The sequence below is a fragment of the Pollicipes pollicipes genome, unplaced genomic scaffold, assembly GCF_011947565.3.
Source record: "Pollicipes pollicipes isolate AB1234 unplaced genomic scaffold, Ppol_2.1 Scaffold_7261;HRSCAF=8764_pilon_pilon_pilon, whole genome shotgun sequence".
NCBI classification, from domain to species: domain Eukaryota; kingdom Metazoa; phylum Arthropoda; class Thecostraca; order Pollicipedomorpha; family Pollicipedidae; genus Pollicipes; species Pollicipes pollicipes.
Genome location: NW_023597054.1, coordinates 13,949,922 through 13,971,993, shown reverse-complemented (window position 1 = coordinate 13,971,993; position 22,072 = coordinate 13,949,922). Strand labels below are relative to the sequence as shown.

General features: G+C 59.8%; 1 protein-coding gene across 1 annotated transcript; it reads right to left on the bottom strand.

Moving 5' to 3' along the window:
- Nucleotides 1-632: 632 nt before the first annotated feature.
- LOC119111070 (serine/threonine-protein kinase 10) lies at nucleotides 633-19,622 on the bottom strand. Its single transcript, XM_037234897.1, has 24 exons — nucleotides 19,539-19,622; nucleotides 15,863-16,048; nucleotides 15,416-15,580; nucleotides 14,796-14,994; nucleotides 14,140-14,318; nucleotides 13,399-13,569; nucleotides 12,258-12,359; nucleotides 9,674-9,787; nucleotides 8,885-9,361; nucleotides 8,422-8,500; nucleotides 7,944-8,122; nucleotides 7,283-7,556; nucleotides 6,722-6,849; nucleotides 6,229-6,405; nucleotides 5,601-5,864; nucleotides 5,000-5,179; nucleotides 4,258-4,395; nucleotides 3,632-3,757; nucleotides 3,154-3,267; nucleotides 2,512-2,768; nucleotides 1,984-2,096; nucleotides 1,454-1,557; nucleotides 1,046-1,105; nucleotides 633-659 (listed from the first exon to the last, which is right to left on the bottom strand). The coding sequence occupies exons 2-24, from the start codon at nucleotides 16,022-16,024 to the stop codon at nucleotides 633-635; spliced, it is 3,789 nt and encodes a 1,262-aa protein (XP_037090792.1). The 5' UTR covers nucleotides 16,025-16,048; nucleotides 19,539-19,622.
- Between the last annotated feature and the right edge of the window lie 2,450 nt (nucleotides 19,623-22,072).

Genomic DNA, 22,072 nt, shown 5'->3' with positions numbered 1-22,072 from the left:
CGGAGCCCAATCACAGACGCGCGGACCGGCGCCAGCCCGCTCACACCCTCCACTAACCCGTAGATTCCCCTGGTTAGAGCAGCTGAAGCTAGTCGCACGTGGGTCGTGTACACGGGTGAAGCGATTAAATACGCGCGTCGCCGTTGGGCCTGCTCAGGGGAGGCTTCCGACAGCCCGTCATCACACGCGGAATACTGCACGCGGCGGCGCCAGCTCCGGCGCAACGGCCGCGCCGCCGTCCGCACTTTGGTCGTCCCGCTCGGGGCGGCGCCGCCCGGCGGGCCGCGCTGGGTCCCCAAGCTAACACGCGCGTCAAGTGGTCAACACTCGGCCCGCGGCCCGCCTCCTGGAGGCTCGGGCGCAGGGCCGGCACCCAAGGCATTGCATAGATAAAGCCACACTTTGAATCACCGTACAGATCGGCTGCAGTAAAACGCGCCCCCACTGTGGGCAGCGACGAGAGAACACAGGCGCGGGGAGTCACAAGATAAAACGTCACTGCGATCGATATTGTCAAGCTCTGGTCAACCGAAGCGCGTCCACCATCGCGCGGAAGACGCGCCGACGAAGGGGGGCGAGGCTCGCCAGCACACCTGGTGTGAGAAGACTCCGCTGTGTCGCCGCGGCGGCGCTCAGTCAAGGCAGCGCCGTCGCCGTCCCTGCTAGCGGTCCAGGTCGCCAGTATCACCGGAGGACGGACTACTGCCGTCGGCGGAGGAGGAACATCACCGGCTGCCCGCGGCACCCTCGTCCGTCGTGATGTCTCCTGACCGGCCGTCGCAAAACCCCTTAAACGACCGTCGTGGCACCCTAGCCGGCCGTCCCCGGGACCCTGACCGGGTGTCACACCGATGGCGACCCTGATCCGTCGTCACCGGGGCCCCAACCGACCGGCACGGGCCCCTGACCGGCCGTGACCGTGACCGTGACCGTGACCGTGGCCGGCGGCGGCCGCGCGTCACTGTGACCGGTAGCTGGAGGTGCTGACGCGACCCAGGCTGGCGCGGCCGTCGCTGAGCGGCGCCGTGTAGCCGCCGGCGCCCACCGGGCCCGTGTAGAACTGCTCCTGCTCCTCCAGCTCCACCGCGAAGTCGTCCTCCAGTTTCTGGCGGCGGGCGCGCGCACGCTCAGCGGGCGCCCGGTCCGGCTCCGGGCAGCGGTCACCAGGCGAGAGCCGACAGTATTCGGCCCGGCCAGCGGCACGGACAGGCGGCGCTCATGGACAAGCTCGCTCAGCCTTCCATGTCAAAACACAAGTTGTAGCATCGCAATCCATTCAACGGCCTAGGTTTGTGAGGGAGAAGTACGCGCCAAGGCTCGGTCTGAAGGACAGGTCAGCTGCACGTCGCGTCTCCTCGCACGCATCTCTGGCCGCCCGACAAGCCGGCCTGATCAACCGAGCCGCACACCGGGAGAGCCCGGCCAGGCTACCGACTCTAACGGTCATGCTCACCTGCTTGCGGGGCTTCAGCGAGTGTTTCCACTCCTTGAGCTCCGTCTGGTACGTCTCCTCCAGCGATTTGAGCTTGATCGACTCGTGCTCCATCAGCATGCGACCTGCGCGTGCCAACCAAGACGCCGTCATTGCGGCGGCCCCCAACGCAAGAGCGGCGGACCAAAACGACATGGCCGGTGAATTGGCACATAACGGGGCTGGCAACATCCCTAGTATCCATCGCCAGTGTTCAAGGAACGCCCAAGTCGACGTGCTGGGATTCTCAGGTGACAATATCCGGTGGCGTCGCCATACGGCTCAGCTGTGTCGACTGGCCCCGGGTCGCAAGGTCCCAAACCCACCGGCCGCGCGCAGGGAAAAGCCGGGGATCGATGCGGTCAAACTGCACCACACTCCACAACTGCCGCCATTTAAGTATTAACCCTACGCGGATTCAGGGACGGACCAATTTCAAAACGGGTCCTCCGTTTATCGGGAGGCTCATGCGCTCCTGTAGGCCGACACCCCAAGCTCGCCCAACCACCCACGTTTCTCGTTGTGCAGCTGCTCCAGCTCCTTGATGGTGGCATCGCCCTTGGCCCGCAGCTCCTCGAGCTTGCGCTTGTGCTTCAGGTCGAACCGCTGCTCCTCCGCCTTGTACCTGCGTCACACCAGCCGACAGTCACCAACAGCGGCCGCGGGTACACTCCTCTGACTGGCCGCCCCGCTCTGTGCGCTCAGAAAGAGAGGCTCAGGCCACGCACAGAGCGAGCCGACTACGGCCGGCGGGAAGACGCGTAGTGACGGCCGCTTCAGTCGAGGCCAGAGCATGACACCGACGTGGAAACTAACGGTGGCGCGCAGCACGTTGTCGGACTAGCAACGTCACAATGACCCTCCGGGATGTTAACCATTGCCAGACTCACAAGCCGGTCCTAGCCGGCGCCGCAAACCGCGTCAGCGTCCCACAGCCCCCACCGCGCACTGTGAGAACCCCACTACCCGCACGGGACCAGCCGGCACTGCCCACACGGCGTCGCCAGCCGGCTGTCGAGCGCCGCGGCGGCACCACGCACCGTTTCCGCTCCTGCTCCAGGAACTTCTTGAGCCGGTCCCGCTCGTCGCCGTCCGCCTCCGAGAGGCTGGCGCGGTGCGGCAGCGTGTTGCTGATGCGCATGCTCTCGCGGAACATGAGCTCGCGCGCCTTGCGCTCCGCACGGATGCGCTTGGGCAGCGCGCGCCGTTCCACCTGCTGCTGGCGCGCCAGCTCGTCCGTGCGCCGCGTGTTCATGCGCCGCACGTGCTCCAGCTCCTTGTCGTGGCGCAGCAGCATCTGGCGGAGCAGGACTGAGTCGGTCCCGGGGAGAGCCGCTCAGAAGGGCGGCGAGTCATCCGACGGAGGCGCGGGAGTCGCTGATAAAGATAGCGGATAATAATAACCCAGGAGAGTGGCCAGACTGGCACAGTCAACCACGTCGAGCACAGTCGGCATGACTGTGGATCGCGTCACCAGACGCCAGCCGCCAGCCACATCAAGCAATACAGCCATCAGCGGAACCGACAGGACACTGCCGTCTGGACCTCGTCTGGACCGGCACCGGCGCGTACCGGCGCCGGCAGCAGCGACGGTACACGTCCCGCCGCGTTCCGGAAGCAGGGCGGGTCGAGCACAGGGCGGGGCCGACAGGACGCCTGTCGGGCAAGCCGCGCTCGCTGACCTGGTGTCGCTGCAGGAAGAACACCTCCTTGACCTGGTGTTTGCTCATCTGGTGCTTCTCGTGGATCTGACGCTCCTCCAGCTCCCAGACGGCCGACTCTTTGGCGCGCAGCAACTGTGGATATACCGGAGTCAATACGCGAGCCAGCTGAGCTGGTGCGTTCTCACGGCATGTGTCTCCCAAGCACCACTCGAAACTTGGACCTAGCTTCAGGATCTGATTTGAGGCATATTTGATTCGGATTCGACAAAAAGCACATGGACATATGTCCATGGCAAGTGAGCCAGAGCATATGACACTTAACACCAAACAACTCAAACCCGTCGGCCAAGTACCACCGCGGCGCGCTTAGAATGCATTAGCGTAGACGTGGTTCTGGCCATCAGCCCACTACCCAGCACGCCATCCCTGGCCCAGCACTTGATCCGCCGTGCCCCAGAGCTCAGCACCAAGTCCCTGGTCGTCGCCGACGCCCGACCTGCTGCTTCTGCTGCAGGAACTGCTTCTCCATGAGAGCGATCTTCTCGCGGTGCTGCTCGGCCAGCCGCTGCAGCGACGACTCGTGCGACTCGTTCAGACGCTCGATAAACGCCCGCTCCTTCTCCTGCCGACCACGTGGGCACCGGTCAGCGGCGGCCTCTGGCGCTGACCCGGCGCGGTCACGGACACTGGCGCTGGCGGACGGGCCTCACCACCATCCGCCCTGTGTCCCAGCGCGGCCAGCGGACGGTGCGCCCCGGCGCCAGCGGAGCATCCCCTTCCCCCTCTCCCTCCCCGCGGTCGTGATAGGCCACCGTTCCCCCGAAACAGACTGGCGATCTGTCGAGCTTCGACTGCCAGGTCTACCAGGTACTTTGTGAAGCACGACAGACGCGATCACGACCCCTTCAAAATACCACCGTCCTGCAATACACTGGGACACATACGCACCACCGCATCACAACTGCACAATCGCGCTGTAACCGACGCCAATAACGTTACAATGTACTGATGTGCCCTACTGACCGGCGACGTCAAGCGACGACGCCCGGTCCGGACCTTCTGCGTCCGATCCGAGCACGCGTCAGTGGTACGGCCAGCGCCGGCGGATGCCGCATTGTGTACCTGGTGTTCGCCGTCCAGCTTGTCCTTGCGGACTTTGTGGGCCTCCTTCCTGCGGTCGCGCGGCAGCATGTCCGTCTCCTGCTTCAGCAGACGCAGCTCCTGCTTCAGCGAGTCGCGGAACGTCTTCAGCTCCCGCTCCTGAGATGAGGGCGGGAGATAGTCAGTTCGGTCCACCCGTCTGCGCCGCAAACTTTCCCACAGGGCCCATCCGGTCGCCTGCACTGATGTTGATAATCGAAGCTGTACTGAAGTCAACAGTCAGGGAATCGTGGGCAGCTGAATGCTGTTTCACCTGTTGTTTTGGCAATCACCTCCTCACCTGCGTCCGGGGAGTCGGTACGGATATTCACCCACAAGATGTTTAAAACGTCTCGCGAAGCCCTTACGGAGACGGTGGATGGGAAAATCAACGACAAAGGTATCTCTGCCAATATACAGCTCACAAGTTGGACTCAATATTGGCAAAGATGTCAGATCTATCAATCGACATTTGTCATCAACACAGCAATGCCTTCTGGCGTTACATCTGACACATAAATCCAAGAAAATAACTCGCCGCTTTACCAGCTACTCCCCATCTCACTGGTGGGAAAAACTGGCCAGTGAGCTGAACCGAAAATGTTCTTTCACATCACATTTTCACATTGTCCGCCTTGTTTATGCGGTCGGTAGTCGTCATGCCCGCTCTCCACCCCGTCCACGCTGCCCGTATGTCTGCCCCGGCAGTGACCCCGCCGCTGACCTGCTCGGCGCGGATCTTCTTGCTCGCCGAGCGCAGGTCGTTATCCTGCTGCAGCTCGGCCCGCTCCACCTGCGTCTTCTGCTGCCGCTGCAGGCTGTCCAGGTCGCTGTCGTACTGGCGCACCAGCTGCGCCATCTCAGACTCGAACTTGCGCTGCTGGTTGTCGCGGCCCAGCTGCGACTGCGGCGGCGCGCGCCCGACACAGTCAGCGTGCGGACGTGGAGCGGTCCAATCACAGGACGACGTTCACTACGGACGGTCCGCCGTCCGATCCGGACACGTCCGCGCGTCCGACACAGTCAGCGTGCGGACGTGGAGCGGTCCAATCACAGGACGACGTTCACTACGGACGGTCCGCCGTCCGATCCGGACACGTCCGCGCGCCCGACACAGTCAGCGTGCGGACGTGGAGCGGTCCAATCACAGGACGACGTTCACTACGGACGGTCCGCCGCCCGATCCGGACAGCCCAACGCGACAATCGCACATGGCACCGACCATGTTACCAGATCACACCGGTCATGATGAATGGAAATGAACATTGTCCAATGCCGCATGCATTGCCTCCTGAAATTTGCATTTCCCAGTTCCCATGACGCACCTTGGCGTTGAGCTCGCGGAACTGCTTCTGCTCCTGTTTTTGCAGCATCTTGAGGTCGCGCAGCTCCTGCTTCCTGAACACATGCTCGTCGACGAACGCCGACTCGTCGTCGCCGTAGAACACCTTGTGCGTGGTGGTGGTGACGACGACGCCGTCGATCTCGAACCGCCGCGTCCGCTTGCGCGTCTTCTTGCGCAGGTGCGAGATGGCCTGCTCCTCCTTGGTGCGGCTCATGGTGGACGAGCGCGACACGCTGGACGAGTCCTGGCGGCGGCCGGGCGCGGTGTCAGACCTCACGCGCGCCTGCCACCATCACGGCGCGATGAGTCGCGTTTGAGCTACTGACGCCGTTATGGTCGAGCCGGGTGACGGTTTGGGATTTTTGCGAAACGCATTCGGCGAGCACGGAGTCTCCGGGTCTGCGGTTAGTTGTGTATAAATATAACGGTTGCACTCAATGGCCCACATACACCTCGTGTTCCCGAAATAAGTGCATAAACGGCAACAATGGAGCACTTGCAACAACGCATTCCTCACGCATCCCGAAACTGCCCGGGCGAAGATAGCACGCCAGTAGGGCAGCGGTGCCAACCCCGCCGGGGGGACGGCGAAGGCCGACCGGTGTTACCTGGGAGGACAGCGGCGGTCGCTTCTTCCTCAGCACCACGTCTTCGTCCTCGTCGTCGTCCTGCTGGCGGCGCGGCGCGGGCACCGCGGACGGCGGCGGCATATTCTCCTTCTGACTGCCGGCCGAGTCGGCCTCGGGCAGGCCGTCGCTGTCGGCGCTGCTCGCCCGCGAGCCGGGCTGGCGGCGGAGATCCCACACTCAGGGGACACGGGCGGGCCCGAGGGGCAGGGGTGGGGTCAGGAGACACAGGCGGGCCCGGGGGCAGGGGTCAGGGGTGGGGGGAGCCACGGGACCCGGTCCGATACGGCAGCATCCGTAAAGCACGCGTCGTGATCGGCAAATGCCGCATGACCAGGGAGGGCCAGGGAAACTGACTCGGTTACAAAATCCGATACACGGATTCCACGTGTGATGAGACTAACCCGAGCCTCTCTCCCTCCGCCTCCCCCGCCATCCACACCAGCCGACGGCGCAGCTGGCCGGGCCTACTGACCCGAGCGGTGGAGTTGAGCTCGGGCGAGAACACGCTGCCGTCGTCCTCGTCCTCGTCCAGCTGGTCCACGTCGGACGAGCCCACCGTCGTGCCCTCCACCAGCATGGAGGTGAGCGTGGCCTCAGAGCCTGGCGGCGCCGGGCACACGCACTGTCACCGGGACGGGGGGCCGACGCCAGCCCGGCACGCGCGCCACGGACAGCGGGTGGGGCGAAGGACGCTACATTCAGTGGCATTCGAAGAAAGTCGTAGAGAAATAAAATGGTGCAATGACGACACCATGAAAGTGGCTTGCAAATCTGTTAGATGATCAGGCACAGGAAACAGTAGTTTAACATTGAGCAGGCGTAAAATTCATGCGCAGTAAGGTAAGTTAAAGATAACATAAGATAGAATTCAAGCACCTACCCCTTCCCGGGTCTAGCAGCCACCATGTGACAAGCCTGAACAAGTTCAGGTGGTGATATCCGGGCACTTATCGCCGCGGGTCTGTTGGCTAGTGACGAGCAGACCCGGTCAACCTGCCGCGGGCCCGGCGAGTGACACGCCACCTTAACCCACCTGCCGCCTTCTCCTCCTCGGGCTCCACTTGTATGACCGACACGTGCGGCTCAGCCGGCTCCGGCTCGGGCGCGTGCTCGGGCTCGGGCTCGGACCGCGGCGTGCCGGCAGTCTCCTCCAGCGTCAGCTCGAACCGGCTGCCGGGGTCGGAGTCCGGCGGGCCGCCGTGTACGATGCTGCTGCCGGCGATCACCACCTCGCTGTCGTCGAGCCGCTGGCCGGGCGGCCGCGGCGCCGCGCCGTTCGTCAGCCGCGATTCGGCGCCGTCGGCCGCCGCCGGCGCGTCCACGGAGTCGGCCGTCGAGCTGGCTGCGGAGCTGGCGGGCGAGGCACGCCCCGGCAGCGCGGTGTCGGCCTCGGCACGCGTGACGCCGGCGCCCGTGTCGTCCACCGCACGGGCGATGTCGGCGCCCGCGCCGCCGTCCTTAGAGGGGGCGACGACCGCGGCCGAGCCGTCCTCCGCGTGGGCGGCGCTGGCCTCCGCGCCCTCTGCGTTGGCGGCGCTGGTCTCCGGACCGTCCTCCGCGTGAGTGACCGCCGGCTCCGAGCCGTCCACAGTCGCCCGGTCCGCCGGCAGGCTGACGGGTTCGCCGTCGGCCGGCGCCTCGTCGTCAGCGAGCGAGAGCAGCGCCTCGTCCAGCGACTGGTCGACGGCGCCGGCGGCCGAGCCGTCGTCCGAGTCGTCGTCGCCCTCAGCGCGCCGGTCCTCCTCCTGGAGCCGCAGTACCTCGCCAATCAGGGAGTCCATGATCTGGTGCGCGCTCAGTTCAGCTTCGCTTTCGGCCTCCGTGCCGGGCGGGGTGGCGCCGCCCTCCGGCGAGCGGCTGCCGTCGCTCCAGTCTGCAGACACCGCCGGAAGGTCAGTGAAACAGACCACAGGACAGCAGGGGGCGGATTACTCCTCTCCTTCCCACACATACCCACACACATAGCGACAAAGCAGCTCCAATGTTGACAGCCCATGACAAAGACAACGGCACCAAGGACAGGATCGAACGCCCATCTCCACACTCAACTGTTAACCAGCTGAACGCCACCCATTGGCAAAGGGAACGGAGCACATGCACGCGTCTTCCCGGTGCGCCCGGTACCCGACACCTCGCCTGCCGGCCCGACGCCCCACGTCATCCCACACTCACCGGTTCGGCCGGCGTCCACCACCTGGATGCGCGCCTCGCCGTCGACGCTCTGGATGAGCGTCGTCACTGTGCCACCCGCCTGGTCGTCGCCGGCCGACACGATGACGCGCGCCGCGCTCTGGTCGTGCGTCAGCTGCGGCGCGCCCGTCGCCGCCTCCCAGTCGCCAGCCGGGCCCAGCGCCACCGCCGGCGACTCGTCTGGAGACTTAGGTGGCGCCGGCGGCTCGTCCGTCTCCATCGGCTCCGGCGCCGCGTCACCGGCCGGCGGTAGCGGTGGCGGCGGGGGCGGCGGGGGTATCGCCGGGCCGGCGGGCCGGTCTTCCGCGTCCATGGCGACCGGCCGCTCCGTCCGGGCGGGCTCCGCATCGCCGCCGTCTGCCACTGGCCGCGGCTCGTCTACCGCCAGTCCCACCGCGGCCGTCGCCGCTGTCGGTTCGGCGTCGGAGGCCGGCGCCGGCGCTGGGGCCGGCGGCGGACCGCTGGTCGCCGCCGCAGCTGGTGCCGCCGCGGCCGGCGGCGCAGTAGCCTGCTCGGCTGGCGACTCTGGTGCCGGTCTCTGGTCGGCCGGCCGCGCCGGCGTCGGCTTCTGTTCCTCGATCGCTGCCGGTGTCGGATCCACCGACGGCAGCGCCTCTGTCGGAGTCGCACTGGGCTCAGTTACCGCAGACTGAGCGGCAGCAGGCTGGGCGTCTGCGGGCTGACCGGCAGCAGGCTGACCGGCTGCAGGCTGATCGACTGCAGGTTGTGAGGTCGCCGGCACAGGGGCAGGCTTAGTTTGGGCCGGGTCCGGTTGGACCTTGGCGGACGGAGCGGGCGCGGTGTCCGGCTCGGCCGGGACTGAGGGCGCCACTGCACTGGCGACCGGCGGTGGCGGCGCTGGTAGCTTCTTCTTCTCGGGGGACTTGGTCGGCTCAGCAGGCGCTGGCGGTTTCGGCGCAGGCTGCCGACAAATCATGCAGGGTGATCACGGGCTGCGAGCGATGATAGCACACAACAGAGAATAAACAGCTACACGCTGAACAACACAACCCAGGCGATCGCACATTCTGAAGCTGTGCCCTGTGAAGAAGTACAAAAGGAGAATGGCTTTATTGGAAAGCCGAAGGGGAAAATAACTCACTCGGTTGAGTCTAACGGACAGATCGCTGTGCCCCATGAATTATTATCATCTCCGACGGCAGCCGAGACTGATCTGACCGACACACAAATCGCGCTTCAAGCTGCAAACGTCGCCCGAGCCGCCTGCACGCACCTTTTTCTTGGGTGAGGCGGGCGGCTCGGCGGTGGTTTTGGGTTCGGCCTCCTCGTCGGCCTCGTCGGTGGGCGGCAGGCCCGAGTCCAGGCTCAGCCGGGAGGCGCGAGTGTCCTGTCGGCCGAGGTCAGAGGTCAGCATCGTTCCCATCCGGCTCGGCTCGGTGCCGGGCTCGCGACGGAGAACAGGCGGGCGGCCACAGGGACACGAGCAGGGCGAGCGACCCTTCCACGTCCGATGGAGAAAACAGTGACTTACCATACACGACACCTGAGGCGTGAGTACTGAATTATTTAAACCGCATGTTGTCTCACCACTTTCCCGCACGTGCCAATACCTACGTCACCGGCGGCACTACACCTGGAGGAAGCCGGGGCTCGATATCCTAGCTCGGCCCCCGCCTCCGGCACCTGGACCCACCATGCGCGTGCAGTGTATGACCGTGATATTACACGGTGCAACGTGCAGCCTGTGTGCCAGCGGCGCTTAGTTCCAGCTGATATATGCCCTCTCACTGTCCCCCGTGACCACTCAGCCATCTCATGACACCCCCAGCCGTCAGAACCCAGCCACTCAACATCTGCACGCCAGGGTCCTATCGGGGAACGCGGCGGGCCACCCTCGACCGGTGCCGGGCGAGCGGCAGTCACCAGGGGGCGGGGCGGCGCGGCGGCGGCGCCCAGCGTGCGGCGGGCGCCGCGCTCCACCCACCTGCGGCGCCGCCTACCTTCCGGGCGCGAGCTCCGGGCGGCGCTCGCCGCCTCCTGGCCTGGGCAGCGTGAAACACAGGGGCGCGGCGCGCTCACACGGCGGCACGGCGGTACGGAGGCACGGGTCGGCCCCGGTCGGGAGGCGACGGGTGAAGCGTGCGGCACGGACATGGACGCTGGACACACAGCCGAACAGCTCGCGTACGAACGAGCGCAGAAGACTGGCCGCACGAATCAGCTCGCGAAGAAACAGAACGCAAAGACTGACCGCACGAATCAGCTCGCGAGGAAACAGAACGCAGAAGACTGGCCGCACGAATCAGCTCGCGAGGAAACAGAACGCAGAAGACTGACCGCACGAACGAGCTCGGGGGGAAACAGAACGCGGAAGACTGACCGCACGAACGAGCTCGGGGGGAAACAGAACGCAGAAGACTGACCGCACGAACAAGCTCGGGGGGAAACAGAACGCAGAAGACTGACCGCACGAACGGGCTCGGGGGGAAACAGAACGCAGAAGACTGACCGCACGAACGAGCTCGGGGGAAACAGGACGCAGAAGACTGACCACAAGGGACACTCATCACTCACAACACCGTGAAATGGATAAACAGTGTATTATCACTCTCGAGTAATGTTTTTCCTTTCTAAAATGTATAAACAGTCATGCTCTGAGCCTGCGGTCAACACAAGCTTCACCGAATTGGGATTTAGATGGCTAAATGTTGTTTATCTATCTGGTCTGGGAATATGACATTGACTGAAGCCCAGGGCGTGTAGAACATCCACAACTTACCGCAGTCACAGCTTTGTCTTTGATTCGAATTACAATTTTGCTTTCTTTCCGGTCACCGTACCGTAAACTGTGCATCAGTTTAAAGAACGTTACCCTGCTGCCGTTCTAGGCCCATACATTACAAGGAGTAAAAAAACGTGATCTCGATGGCCTTCATGTTCACTTCGCAACAACCGAAGATACGACGAAGACGACCGAGACATGAAACGTACATGGGTTCGGCAGAGCTTCTTTAAAAAAATGTAATCTCCCCTCTGACTCCTGAGAATCATACTGCATCCATGAAGTCGATCGACAGCAGGTCTGGGTTCCGTAACACAATATTTACTGCAAGCTCAGCATATCAGTGCCGCTTACTTTGAAAGCTCAAAAGCCACAGCTGCAAGTGGGCTCAAGTGGGCAAATCACAAGTGGCTCCAAAGGCTTGAGTGGCTTCATCACTGAAAAGGCCAGCAACGAACCACATGAAACCAGCCACCGTTACCGCATGGTCCGTATCAAACTGCACGCGCTCCGTTTCATGACGCACTTTTCACCACTTTCACCGCGCACTTTTCACCGACGATCCGAGTTTGCACGGGGGGGGGGGGGGCTGTCCTGTGCGCGGGGCCGGTGGCGGGCTCGGGTCCCGGCGCGGGAGGCCGAGCTGACGTTGGGACTGACCTCGCCGGGGGGGGGGGGGGAGTCTCCTGTGCGCGGTGGCGGGCTCGGGTCCCGGCGCGAGAGGCCGAGCTGACGTCGGGACTGACCTCGCCGGAGAGGGGCTGCCCTGTGCGCGGTGGCGGGCTCGGGTCCCAGCGCGGGAGGCCGAGCTGACGTCGGGACTGACCTCGCCGGGGAGGGGGCTGCCCTGTGCGCGGTGGCGGGCTCGGGTCCCAGCGCGGGAGGCCGAGCTGACGTCGGGACTGACCTCGCCGGGGAGGGGGCTGCCCTGTGCGCGGTGGCGGGCTCGGGTCCCGGCGCGAGAGGCCGAGCTGACGTCGGGACTGACCTCGCTTGGGGGGGGGGAGGGGGTCTCCTGTGCGCGGTGGCGGGCTCGGGTCCCGGCGCGGGAGGTCGAGCTGACGTCGGGACTGACCTCGTCGGCGGCGTCCTCGATGCCCTCCACCACGTCGGCCTTGTACTCGAGCAGCAGCTCCCGGATCGGCTTGTTGTCCAGGGTGCGGTTGATGAACGCCATCTGTTGGCGACACGCGGGGCCATGTCGCCGTCAGCTGCGGCGAGCACGGCTCGCGGAGGAACGCCGACGCCGAAACCACTTCGGTGAGCATCTTCTCAAAAGGCGAACACCGCCAGCCGCATCGTCAACAGCGGCGACACTCATCCTCGGGAACGTTACCACATGTAGCGACACTTGAAATCCTCTTACAGTCGCGAGCATGACACGACGGACCACTTTGTGTTATCCTAAGAAGCGGCAGCTAGCACTTTGTTCAGTGCATGCTTCCGGGCGGCATTTGGCAGCCGACAACTGAGACCACAAACATCTCTTGACAGATGTATACGAGATGGCAATATCTGCGAGTGTGACAGATTGATTGTTAGTTTAGACCCACGACCGTGGCAGAAAAACCATGTCGTGCTGATGAATACGGCTAACAAGAACCCTCGCTCTGGACCACTCAAACAACCACTTGAGTGGAGTGCAGATACCGAACCACCTCGACACGTATCTACAACCAGGGATGTACGCGACGATTTGCAAAGCCCGCGATTCTCATACGGCTTCCCCGCCTGTGTGCAATCTCTTTAGCTTGGATTGTGTGCCGCCCGCCAGGCCTTCTGTGATTCTTAAGCCAATAGAACGGACCGGCAGCATTGTGCTAATCGAAGGTTGGCTCGCGGCCGAAAGCCTGACGGGCGGTTGGCCTCGCCAGCTGTGCCGACCGCCCCCCCCCCCCCCCCCCCCCATTCCCCGGCATCCGGCGGCGGGACAGGCGCCACCGCACAGCCACCTGAGACGCCGCCGCACGGCCACCTGAGACGGGAGACATCGCACTCCGGCTGCGGGGGGCGATCGGTAACATTGGTCCGCTGTCTATCGACCCACTCAGCGGCGGCTGCGAGCGTCCCATCCATCGGCCCGCCCAGCCGCGATAGTGCGGGGCAGCGGCTCGTCCGGCGGCAACAGCGCGCGACACCGCCCCGGCCCGGCAGCAGCAGGGCTCCTGCGGTCCCCATCGCGGCGGCGCGGCACCCGGCCGCCGACCACGCCCCACCTGCAGCAGGTCGACGGCCTCGGGCCGCTTGCTGGCGTCCTTCTTAAGGCAGGCGCGGATAAAGGCGTTGAACTCCTTGCTCCATTGGCTGGGCCGGTCCAGTGTGGGCGGGTCGTACTTCTGTATCCGCAGCATGGCGCGCACCGGGTTCAGCTCGTTGTAGGGCGGCTCCTGCGGACGCGCGGTAGCGTCACACCCAGTCCCGCACACGAAAACACGGCGGCGCCGGTCACGCGCTGGTGCAGGGCTGCCCGAGAGTGGTCGTGTCGGCACGGGGATAGGGACGTGCTCGAAGTGCGTGTCACTTATGAACCAGGCTCTGATCTCGCCACGATCAGGAGCAACGCGCGGCATCAATCGCCCGTCTGCGCTTCCGTATTCAATGTTCAGTGTCTGGGACGCGGAAGTGGGTGCAGCCCCGACAATACCCAGCGACCCTCAAGGATACCGTACACATCAAGACCTGCCACCATACTCAATACTGAGCTTACATACAGCAAAGGTACATGAGGACCCCCAAGGAAGAGTGGCCATAGAACTTATCTCCCCAGCACCCCTTCCGCCCTCATCATCACCATGCCATAACACAGCCGCTACGTCACCATCGCGTCAAACGGAGCATGTCACACACTCTTCACTGCACTAAGACACCTCTCGGCAAATGTTCCGCCGCTAACCCAGGCAGCTGGCGCCTCACCACCAGCTGCCTGACGCGGCGGCTGTGGGCACCACTCTCCGTACCTTCTGCGCGAACTCGATCATGGTGATGCCCAGTGACCAGATGTCGGCCATCTTGTCGTACGGGTCGCTGAGCGAGGTCTCGCAGATGATCACCTCGGGCGCCATCCAAAACGGCGTGCCGATGAACGTCGTATGCTTCTGCAGCGTGTGCTTGTTCTTGGCCGACACGCCGAAGTCGGCTGCGGGGAGACGGACGGCGTCAGCGTCCGGCGACGCGGCGGGCGGCGCCGGCGACGCGACGCTCCCGGACGCGACACGCGTCGAGGTCACGGGGAAGGCACCAATCGTTCCTTCCTGTACATAGCGGTAATACGATCAAAACGCAGCAGATTTGTTCAGTCGGTCAAGGTCGACGCAGTCCACTACTCTCACACAGCTGATGAAAAAAACCGCGTGCACAGGCGCCTCCGCCCAGAAAAGACACCCGCAGTTCGCAAAACATGCGTCGGCGATAAACTTGGGGGGGGGGGGGGTCTCCGGCCGTGCGGGGCCTGGGCCAGCGCGAGCGAGCGGCGCTGGGGGGGAGGGGGAGGGTCCCCGGCCGTGCGGAGCCGGGCCAGCGCGAGCGAGCGGCGCTGGGGGGGGGGGGGGGGAGGGTCCCCCGGCCGTGCGGAGCCCAGGCCAGCGCGAGCGGCGCGGGCGAGCGGGGCACTGACTCAGCTTGACGCCACCGTCCATGGTGAGCAGCACGTTGCCAGCCTTGATGTCGCGGTGGACGACTTTGTTGTTGTGCAGGTACTCGAGGCCCTCGACCATGCCGCGGGTGATGTAGGCGATCTGCGGCTCCTTCAGGCCTCGGTCCAGCTCCACCATGATCGAGTCCACCGCGCCGCCGTCGCAGAACTCCAGCAGCATCTGCCGCGGGCGTCGACACCGGTGAGCTCTCTGACACACAATAGCCCCGAGCCGCATAAGAGCCGAAGGACAAAGAAGAGCAGATGAGTCCATTACGTCATCTCGGTTTGAGTCGCGTGTAACGATGACCTGGTGCCGCGACGCCTCCACCTCCGGCTGGCAGCATCTACCGTATGATAAGATGATACATGCTGGAGGACGGAACACACGACACGTTTAAACAAAGACAAGCAAAATTAGACGACTATCGCAGCAGTGGTAGCTCCTTGATGCTCAGTCCGCAATGACTGTGCTACGAATGGGTATAAATAATGCAAAAAAATTCACGCGATTCACAGGTCGCGAGCCACAGACTAGCTACTGTCAGGGCCACGCTACATCTGTTACACGTCTCCACCAGCCGCATATCGGTGCTGCATACCCAGAGCTGCTTCCTCTGCAAGTAGGCGTCCAGCAGCTTGACCACATGCTTGTGCTGCATCTCGGTGAGGATGTCGATCTCGACCATGAAGCCCTCCAGTTCGTCGTCCTCGTTCATCTCGCACACCTTGGCCGCGGCCACCAGCGCCGTGTCCTTGTGCACCGCCTGTTGAGGGAGGAGCGCCGGCTCAGAGCAGTTACCTCCTGTCACGTGTGCCAGCCACCCACTCAGGCAGCCACTAGTCAGCCAGTCAGATGAGCAGTGGCTGGAATACCTGTCCAGCGTCGCAGGAAGTCCGCCACGTTTGGGGCACAAGCTTTTTATGGCATGATAAAAATCAAGACTGCAAGATCTCCAAATCATGAGATCACACAAAAGAGCACGTATCATTTTGCTCAGACGAGAATGACGCTGGTACCAAAGCGGGCTGTGCTAGCTAAGACTGACCTTGTAAACCTTGCCGAAGGCGCCATCGCCCAGCTCTCCCTGCAGGTCCCACACTTCCTCGGGGTTGATGCCGACTTTCACATTGTTCAACACGCGCCTCTTCTTGGAGGCGTTCTCACCGCCTCCAGTGAAGAGGCTCTTCAAATTCTTAAGAAAAGACATCTTGGCGTTCTGTTACACCATGGTCTGTAAAAGAGGAAGGCTTGCAATGAGACACCATACACACGCACACAGTCTGATAAAAGCGCAGTTCTCCCGGCGCTCTCGGGGGCCCTTATTCCTACCATTCATGCAATGAGAAGCATTAGTGGCAAGTGACACTGCCATAGGTGATACCATAGGTGTGCAGCTATGACGGGGTTCGCGATATGACATTGGCACATTGCTTCGTGGAATGGAACAGTTAAAAATGGACAAAATGCAAGCTGTTCAAAACATCGACTCCAGTAGAACCGAACCAGCAAATTTCCGCGGCAAGACGTACTATGCCATGGCCTCCGTTGACGCCCAGACCGTTTTGCCGTCTGCCCTGTGGTTGGCCTTCCGAGCCGGCCTCACCGAGCAGTGCGACCGCATACGGCGGGCGCCGGCCGCGCCGCCTCGTATTCCGACGCACACTCCCGGGCCGGCCGGGACCGCGGTGCCCTCCGTGTCGCGCCTGACACGGCGCACCTGCCGGCGCCGCTATCTGGACGGCCGCACGCGAGCGTCACCGTGCAGCAGCACGGACCCCCTAATCGCGGCGGCGCACACAGCACACGGCCGGAGTCGCGTGCCCGGCCGCGGCGCGAGTCCCGACGACCATGACCATGGTAAACAGACGCCGGCGACGGTCAACAGCGGCCACGGCCGTCGCCGGGCGGCGATGCGGTCCGGCTATCAGAACCGGCGTCAACCGGCGCCGGCAGCGCAACAGCTGCCCGCTGACGGGCTCCGTGCTATTGCCGCACCAGGCGTACTTGCTCTTTTTCTGTGTCCCAAGGTCACCCTAACGGACAGTCGGGCTCGAGCATCGTTCATGCAAATGCAACCTCAGCAATCATCAACCTAATACAGCTTCCGTCGCCATCCACAGATCGGCGGAGATTGTTCAGTCACCAATAGACGCCATTGTGCCACTGGCTGAGCAGCTGCCCTGTTGCACATAATGTTCCGCACCCCACAATCTGCAGACTGGCACCAGGATAGCTGTCACCTCTACAGATCATCACAATAACCTGCTGGCATTGCCAATGGATGGAAGATGGACTGAAGACCTGTTCTTGGCCGCAGGTCACGCTGGAATTGAGCCTGGAGTCAATCAGAGCCTGCAAGAATTCATTCATTTGGAACTTAAAGAGTCAGAGCCAAAGTTACATCCTCCACATCATTAACTTTGTTGAACCAAATAGAATGCAACAAGACATCTTTGTCAACTAACAGTCTATCTGTGCACCAGAAGAAATCAATGTACTGTCATACATACCTGTCTCTTTATTGAAAGAGCTGCCCTGTGTAGGGTGCTATAACTCCCATAACACAGGGTAGGTCCAAAAATTCTGTCACAGGAATCAACAGTGTGGGAATCAGACATGGGATCCAGCCATACCTACTTGAGTCAGAATTAGTGCCATCCTGGCTGGAATCAGAGTCAGAAGAAACCCCCACATAATGCAAATCAGAGCCAGAATTGATTCCACTGAGGAAGAATCAAGCAAAGCCCAATGGACAGATCCCCTTATTTGTCCAACAAGCACTATCTCCCTGTATAGACACATCATCATCCTAGCACCAATGTTGTTTGTTTTATGAAACAGATTACAATTTAGGCACAAATGTCTTATAAAGGGTGGAATATCAATGAAATGTCACAGGATAAACCTTACTATGGGTTAAAAGTGAATTCTGTCGAGTTCTTTTGGGCCTGAGCAAAAAATCAGGAGAACATCTTTAGAGCACCAAGTGTTTTGTCACATGTTTAAGCTGGAGACAAGATGTTTTGTGATACAATAATATTTACTGCATCATTTATTCACTCTGCTGCAATTTGCACATTGGGTACCTTACACAGCTTCAACATAAGTTTTACATTGTGACAGCACATGCCCATTCAAGCAGCACTTTTACTTATATGTGTCTAATGGTTGCAAGTTGATTGGCTTTTGTATTCCAGGTAATTTGTTTGGTCACCTCAGTTAGTCTTCATGGAGACTCTGATTTGGAACAACTGGATTTGAATTTTGCAGCAAGTGACTTCCTTAGCAGCATTTCTATAAGGATTTGGATATGCTAATGACCTGAGCACTTACATCTGAACTGATTATCTCATAACTTTATGGATAAATAATTTGGCAATCTTTTGGCCACACTATGATTTCTAGCATTGTTGTCCTTCTAAAGGAATCACAACTTAGGAGTCAAGGTGACTTAACAGCTTGAAGAAACCAATTTAATAGAAATGTGCAGCCCATAGCAATTTTAGAAAAAGGGTGGCTGGCTGCTGCCACATCTGTCATGCTGCATTCTCCAGTCATGTTCACAACATGAGCAGCTGACATTTTCATGTCCTAGCAACTACCAGTCCCAATGTCACTCTCCTTATAAAAACAGAGGTCACTGGTCTATTGTTTTGATTCATCACTTCTATTCACTTGGTTTAAACAGCTAGGGAAGGCTTGTCTACCTTAATACTTATTTCTACCTAATAAGGAATGCTCACTCATGCATGCATGCATGCATGGGTATCTCTGTAGTTTAATGAAATAATCCAAAAACAAATTTGTAAATAAAGATTTCCCTTCTATTTCACTTCAATGCTTGCTATAGTTGTAGCTGAAGCAAGCATTACAAGGACTGTGGATGAGCCTTCAGACTGTATGCCTGCCATCACCTGACTGCACTAACAGCCAACATTACTCATTTGGCCAACCATTTCACAAGTGGGTAGTGGGTAGGTATTATTAGACTGGGTTGGCATCATTAGACTCCACCTCCCCCCATGGTAGTATGTGTTTACAGTCATTCAATTTCAGGCCAAACAGATGCTCAAAAGGCCCATGCATGCATAACATCCAGAGTCTGGGCTGTCAATGAGAGCCTAACATGAGCAGCATGAATAAGCCAAGTAGCCTTCATCCAGATCCTGAACAAGCATCCCAGTGACCCAATGATCAGTAATCCTGCAAAGCAAGGTAGTGATATTTTATCAACCAGCACAACCTTAGGCACATTTTCTTAGTAAAAGTTTCCTGGAACATCATCCTGACACACCATTTGTAGCCATTGTCCTGGTTTTAACTTATAAATACTGAAGCAACCAAATGTTGACAGGCATTTCACAGATTATAAGTGCAATGAATACCAAATTTAGGGAGCTTTGCAATGCATGGATAGTTTCATACCATGCTTCATGGCAAAATAGACAATCAGAGCATATAGTATCGGCATGAACTGCATGAAAGGTCTCAGCAGGCATTCCCAAGCTTAAATAATGTGGTCATATACATAACAGGGATTCATTTCGATTAAAGCGGAATCAACAAGGCTACAGCGTGCTTGAGGGAACAATTTTTTGCAGCATCCATGTCCCATGTAAGCATACACTTCAGCCTGTTCCTCATCCAGTATCCCCCAATTCTTCCGGTGCAAGCACCCCATCCAGCAATTTATCGTTACTACCGATACCACGACCACATACCTCTATATCCAGCTGGAAACACCGTAGCTACCGTAGCGGTCAATCACAGGCTTTCCCTAACACAACGGACATTCGTCACCAACCCACATCCAGCAACGCCCGAACCGCCTCGTACACGGAAGCCGCTGCTTTCCGGTCGGCATTACGCAGGGAGACCGCACTATGAGTTAAATAATCTACCACTAGATGACACACGCACGCACGCACCCAAGATGTAAGCTCTTGATGTGAACAGGAAATATCGTAAGGTGCTTGAATTCGTGTCCGTGATTCTAAGACAAAACATTGCCTCAAGCTGTCTTTCTTTGTACCGTTAAATTGTTTTCTTTTCAACTTGGTATTCACTCTCAACAAATTCAAGCCATTTTTCTCGGAGCTTGATGCAGCTAAATTGAAAGCAGTTGTAGCACCGGATATCAGCCGAAGACGTCCAGGCTGGTCACGACGCCCGGCTCCCTTACATACACTCATTCAAACATTGTTTGGCGATCCTGGGGGGGGCACGGGGCCATGGCCCCTTGGGGCCCTGAATGGCCCATTCGCTCCGAGAGGGGTCCCATAGCCGGCCGACAGGTGCAGTTCCTTCTAAACACCAAAACGCATCACAACAAGATATCTCTTGACTTATGCTCAATGATTGGAAAACTTATTACTGGAAATTCTAAGTCTATTACAGTGTCTAGGGGCCCCAGGCTGTTTTCGGGGGACCTATATGTCCACTTGCAGGACCATTTTGATCGTTGAGGAGCATTCCGCGTTGCCCTTAATTTCTTTACATTTGCTCAGAGGGCCTGCGCTGTTGTTGGGGACCTTCCTGCTAGCGTGCCGGGGCACTCTTGTCAATCACGGGCCCTTCCACGAACTCTGTCCATTCGCCAGACAGGCTCTGTGGGCTAAAGCACGGAGTCCCATCCATAACTTGCGGGTTATTCTCGTTGCTCGGGGGCCCTTTACGTGGGTCGCGGTTAACCTGCCGACACACTTGCAATATGCTCAGGGGCCCTCTACATTGGTCCAGTGCGCTTCCAATTCTGCTTTCACTTGCTTGGGGCCCTACACTCTTGTCGGGGGCCATCTGATGTCCTGCTTGGGCACACTCAGTTCGCTTGGGGAACCCTCCACACTGGATCTTGGGTACTTTTTTCTGAGTGGGGGGCCCTACGCTCTTGTGGGTTTTGGGTACTTTTTATTTGAATAGCCTTACGCTCCGTCGGGGTGCCTTCTGATAAGATGCTCGGGCCCATTCGATCGTGGGGACCTCTACATCTAGTTTTGGGTCCTTTCTTTTGAATGGAGGGCCCCCGCTCTTTTCGGGGGCCCCGTCTGTTAACTTGCTCTGACGCGCTGGATCATTCGGGGCCTTTTACACCGTGTCATGGGTATTTCATATTTGAACAGAAGGCCCTACGCTCTTGCCAGGGCCTCATCTGCTAACCTGCTCGGGCACACTCGAATATTCAAGAGCCCTCACATTGTGTCTTGGGTACTTCCTATCTGGATGGAGGGCCCTACGTACTTGTCTGGGACCCCATCTGTTCGCCGCTTCGACCACACTGGATTGTTCGGAGGCCCTGTATAATTGGTCTTGGCGTTTGAATTTAGGGCCTTACATTCCTGTCTGGGCCGCCTGATAATCTGCTCGGGTACACCCTTTCGGGTATGCCCGACTAGCGGGGGGATCTTTCGGGGGCCCTCCGCACCGGTTTCGGGTACTCCTTATTTGAATGAGGCCTACGCTCTTGCAGGGCCTCATCTGCTAACCTGCTCGGGCACACTCGAATATTCAAGGCCCTCAACATTGCGTCTTGGGTACTTCCTATCTGGATGGAGGGCCCTACGTACTTGTCTGGGACCCCATCTGTTCGCCGCTTCGACCACACTGGATTGTTCGGAGGCCCTGTATATTGGGTCTTGGCGTTTGAATTTAGGGCCTTACATTCCTGTCTGGGCCGCCTGATAATCTGCTCGGGTACACCCTTTCGGGTATGCCCGAGCTCGGGGGATCTTTCGGGGGCCCTCCGCACCGGGTTTCGGGTACTCCTTATTTGAATGGAGGGCCCCACGCTCGTGTCAGGCGCCTTCTGATAAGCTGTTTAGGCACATTCCATCATTCTGGGGCCATTTACATAGGGTCTTCAGCGCTTCCCATTCGAATGGAGAGCCCTTCGCGCTTGTTGGGAGCTCTATTTGTTAACCTGCTCTGGTGCGCTCGATCATTCGGGGTCCCTCTACGTTGGGTCTTAGGTACTTCCTTTTTTGAATGGAGGGCCCTACGCTCTGACGGGGGCCTATACTTTAACCTGGTCTGACGCACTGAATCATTCATGAGTCCCCTTCATTGGGTCTTAATAATTCCTGTTTGAATGGAGGGCCCTACGCCCTTTTTGGGAACCTTAATCTGTTAACCTGACGGGGTACACCGCGATCATTCGGAGCTCTTCTTCATCGGGTCTTGGGTACTTCCTATTTGAATGGAGGTCCTACGCTCTTGACGGGGGGCCTATATGCTAATCTGCCCGAGCACACTCGATCGT